The sequence below is a fragment of the Lates calcarifer genome, linkage group LG11 (genome assembly GCF_001640805.2).
Source record: "Lates calcarifer isolate ASB-BC8 linkage group LG11, TLL_Latcal_v3, whole genome shotgun sequence".
Classification (NCBI taxonomy): Eukaryota; Metazoa; Chordata; class Actinopteri; family Centropomidae; genus Lates; species Lates calcarifer.
Genome location: NC_066843.1, coordinates 15,151,196 through 15,155,895, shown reverse-complemented (window position 1 = coordinate 15,155,895; position 4,700 = coordinate 15,151,196). Strand labels below are relative to the sequence as shown.

Sequence of the window (4,700 nt, the reverse complement as noted above, 5' to 3'; positions counted from 1 at the left end):
GCCAGATAAAGTGCTCAAACTCCTGTAATAATTAATTATGATGCCGTAATAATGCCACAAATGCAATATTTTTTATGGCAGGTAAATATTCACACATAATGGTGAAACTGCAGAGGCTGAGTGTCCAAACTTTTGCTGCTATGGTGTGATGTCAGTATGTGGAGTTAACATATGCAGATACAGTATATTTAGGATGGCCTAGTTATGGCCTCATTTTATATATGCATGAGACATTTGGCATGAAACAGCGCTTGAGCAATTTACAATCACCTGCCATAACATAGACCAGCTGCACTGCAAGCTGAGGCACTGTCTGCACAATACCTGCAGCCTGTATCCAAATACTGCAAGCGTAACAAGTCTGAAAGGATTCCTGATCAATCTTTAACTTGATTAATTTAAATTAGACTAAACTATGCGATCAGATTCCTTGCATCACCAAGACAACTCTGCTTTACCTACAGCATACTACAAAAAAAGAAAGACAAAGAAAAAGGAATGAAAGGAATCAACTTGATATCATTAAAATAGCCTGGAGTTAATGACTCTACAGTGGTTTGACTTTATGTGAAACAGCTGGCACTTACTCAGAAATAACTCAGAAGTGAATAGTCAAGTCATGTAACAACCACCACATAACCACAGCCAAAGAAGAATATGAAATATCTAATGATTTCAGAATGCCATCAATACTGCATATTATTATAATATAAAATAGGATTTACAGTAGAAATGCCCCAATGTGAGTGTGATGAAATAAAAATGTTGAAAGCCAAAATAGTGAAATGACTGTTAGGATGTTGCAATATGAACATCTCTGAGATGAATCATCCAAAATGAGAAGGGAAGACTGTTTCTGCAGAAGAGATAAACTATTAGCAAATGAAGAAGTGCAGCAGAGGCACCTGATGATTTCATTCTGATGTGTTCACTACTGCTTTTTTTTCTTTTTCTTTTTTTTTTACTCTAAACAGAAAGACTTACATGTTCCTTGTTATCTGATTTGATATTATGCATGAATGCCATCTGACTTCTGTGTAAGTGGCCAGAGCAGAGATCATTATCTAGATGGGACTTACCTGGTGAAGACAGGGTTGAAAAATGTGCTGTGCTTTTTTTTTTTTTTTTTTTTTTTTTTTCAGGAACTTTATCAGCATGCAGATCGGCTTAGACTGACTGGAGAGACTAATGCCTAAACTAGACATGCAAAACATTTAACTTGATATGTCATTTGATATTTCAGGCGAGGTCATCCCACATAATAAACAGCACCTCCACTTCTACAATGACTGGTGTTTGAAAGCACTCACATTTAATAATACAATACATACATTTGTGGGGAATGAATTAAAGATTTGATGTGATAAAAATACGAGAGAAAGAGGGAGATAGAGAGCTGCAGCTCCAAACGTTTTTTAAAAACTTTTATAAAATACCACTAAAAACACCCGTACTAAGAATATTAGAAATGCCGCCATTACTCGAATCTGTCACCTGTGTTTCTGTAAACGTCCTACTGTCATGTGGCTTTGTGGTTTAGTTGAAATTCTGCAAATAATAACAGAGTTCAAACGAACTGAAAGCTGATAGGGGACGAGCTCGGAGCTTCTCCTCCTTAAGTTTCACTTTCGCTTCTGTTTAAAAGAAACTGCCTGCCTGCCGCTAAAGGCTTGTTCGAGGAAGGCAAACTGACAGGCGGAGCTAAGCGAGTCAGAGGGTATAAAATGGGGAGTGTTTACCCTGCTTCACACTCATATTTATTACTAGGCGGGTGGAAATCACAGCCGGGCAGGTCGCACAGTTACCTCAAGCGCTGCCAAATGCAAACGACCACCCCTCTGTCTGTACCAAACACCACCACCACCACCTGCGCTGCGTCACGGATTACCTGCAGGATATTTACTGCTCTCATCGCAGCGCTGGCACTTTGGGATTACAGTCTAACGGATCTTTAAAACGCCGCTGCTGTTAGGACAAAACGGTAAGACCTCTCGACCTGTCCTTTATGCTGTTCGCTTGGGTGTTTTTAGGTCAGAAGTTGTGCTTTGCAGCACTGGTTGGCTGCTGTATTTTTTGGGCCTTGTGCAGTGGAAAAATACAAGTTTAAATGGTGAAACCGTGCATGGACTTTTTTTCTTGCACAGAAAACGCATTTAAGGGGTTTGAGTTTGCCGGTCCAAACTGTGGATGGAGTTTGAATCCCTGTTTGATTCCCGCTGTCCAGCTGATAGCAGCAGCTTGGCTGGGTAAGAGCGAAACTTAATGAGTCAACCTAATACAGCATGACGATGAAAAAACACTGGAAAATAAGCTATTTATAGTTTATTAATCAGAAATACAACTAAAATTAGAATTTTATCAGTCTCCATGGCATGTGATTGTGATGCCTGGGTATGAGGGTTAAGGATATACCAAAAATTACAACACACGCCATCACATGTTAATCATTACCTTTCTTGGAATCACAAGTTTTTGGAATCACGACCTTTCCTCGAATTAGCAACCTTAAAAACTTGTAGTTCACGTTTTAGGTAATTTTCTTTGAACTAGACATGAATAGGTGAATGACACTAAGGACAGACATGCTGGTATTTAATAATGTCTTGTGTAAGATCATTAACATCTAACGCAACCCCCGGGGGGCCCCGGGTTCATATTAGTTTGGTATTTCAAACCATTTCTATCCTTTAAATAAATAAATGCTATCTTTTTTATTTCAATTTGTAATGTACAGCTATTTACAGCTATTTATTATTGATTACAACCTGTCATTTCTGTCTTTATGGCAGAAGTACCAAAGAAAAAGATACTGCTGTTAGGCTCCATAAACGTTTGTGTGTGTGTGTGTGTGTGTGTGTCTACAGACTGTACAGTAATTTGGCTGTGGCTGACATCAGTGCTGTATTAAAGCCAAACCGCAAATTCCAGTCATATCAAACAAAGTATCACTTAATGGAAACTAGAATGAATTTCTAACCTACACTCACAGACATTCACGAAATATGTACACACACACACACACACACACACATTCACACAGGAGTCTTTCTTCTCTTAGAGCAACATGGCCTTACATGGTCTGAGACTGTGTTATTGTGAATGATGACACTCACTTTCACTGTCTTTCATTTTCGTCAGGACGGTGTGACTCTTAACTGACTGCACTTTGTTCAAGCTGTTGTGAAAGTGACGCCAGCTGTTTTGATTATGATAAATGCTGGTTGTGTTTCAGGTAATAACCTGTCTTTCTTCCTTTTTTTTCTCTCAGGATGACAGTGTGGTGGTTAGAGATGGGAGAGGGTTTGGAGCCTCTCTCCCCTGTAGGATGGTAGCCGACAGCACAGTGGAAGGCCATGACAAGACTCACTTGTCAAGCTCATCGTCGTCATCATCCTCTTCATCATCATCATCCTCATCGTCATCTTCATCCTCCTCATCATCCTTCTCCTCATCCTCGTCCTTTTCTTCATCATCCTCGCTGTCCTCATCGTCATCACTCCGCGCAGAGTCAGATCAGCTGCAACAGTGGGCCCCTCCGGAGCCGAGGCCAAGGTCAGCGCCCTCCGTCCCCTCCGTGTACCAGACCCACTTCCGTACCTTTTCCTGCCAGGAGGACTGCACCATAATCACAGACACCGCAGCCAAGCTAGAGCGCAGCGGCTTCTACTGGGGCCCCCTGGGAGTGGAGGACGCCCACCGCATGCTGAGGAACGCTCCGCTGGGAAGCTTCCTCATCCGCGACAGCCGGCAGAAAGACATCTTCTTCACGCTGTCCTACCACGCCAAGAGCGGGCCGGTCAGCGTGCGCATCGACTACAAGCGCCAAAAGTTCTCACTGGCGGGCAACGAGCGCTCCTTCCCGACGCTCTTCGCCCTGTTGGAGCATTACATCAACTCTCCCAAGAAAAGCCTCAGCACCCCATACAGAAAATGGGAGCCCACGCTGCAGGAACTGTGCAGGAAACGCATCATGGAGCTGTGTGGTGGACCAAGCCGGGTTCCAGAGCTGCCAGTCACCCATGTTGTCCAAGACTTCCTGTTGGAATTCCCTTACAAACTATGACCAGCTTGCCATGTAAAGTTTTGACAGTATTGTTTCTAATTTCAAGAAGGCAGTTTTTACCAAGTAACAGTAAAGTGGAGTTGGTAAATCCTGTCCATCATGTGTTGAAGTTTGAGACTGCATTTCCATGGTTACATATCAAATCGGCTCCCTGTTTGGAGCTGAAAAGCAGCAAAATGAGACATTACCACTGCAATCAAGGAGAGGTGGTCTCCAGTTGGACAGGGTCCATGCATGAGATTTCAACATACATTACCTCTAGAGACTCAACTTCCACTTGCACATGGGCAGAGTGTCTCTTGGTCTTGAAGAAGCATGAGAGGTTGGAAAACGCTGCATTAAGAGAAAACTACACACAAAATGGAGTTATTACAGAGACAACAGAACTAGTGGGATCTACTGTGACTGTTCTACTAGAAAGCGTAGGGTCTGCTGTTGCACGTTTGTGGCCACCAGAGGCCCTGAAATATTTACAAGTGGATTGTGGAAGGACATTAACAACATCAGCTGAGAGGATCTTTAGAAATATTAAGTCATGGAGGAGGGTACGATTGAAACCGATCACAGGCAGTGGTACCAGGAAGATTTATTTTTGTAGCAGATTTGAATACTCTAATGTTTAAGTTTACATCACACA

The 4,700-nt window shown here is 42.3% G+C and overlaps 1 protein-coding gene across 1 annotated transcript; it reads left to right on the top strand.

Moving 5' to 3' along the window:
* Window positions 1-1,737: 1,737 nt before the first annotated feature.
* socs1a (suppressor of cytokine signaling 1a) lies at window positions 1,738-4,200 on the top strand. The gene is made up of 2 exons (XM_018672863.2): window positions 1,738-1,981; window positions 3,269-4,200. The coding sequence occupies exon 2, from the start codon at window positions 3,326-3,328 to the stop codon at window positions 4,061-4,063; it is 738 nt and encodes a 245-aa protein (XP_018528379.1). The 5' UTR covers window positions 1,738-1,981; window positions 3,269-3,325; the 3' UTR covers window positions 4,064-4,200.
* The last annotated feature ends 500 nt before the right edge of the window (window positions 4,201-4,700 follow it).

What these genes read in the sequence shown, in the direction of transcription:
- socs1a (XM_018672863.2), top strand. Translation starts at nt 3,326, where the DNA reads ATGGTAGCCGACAGCACAGTGGAAGGCCATGACAAGACTCACTTGTCA.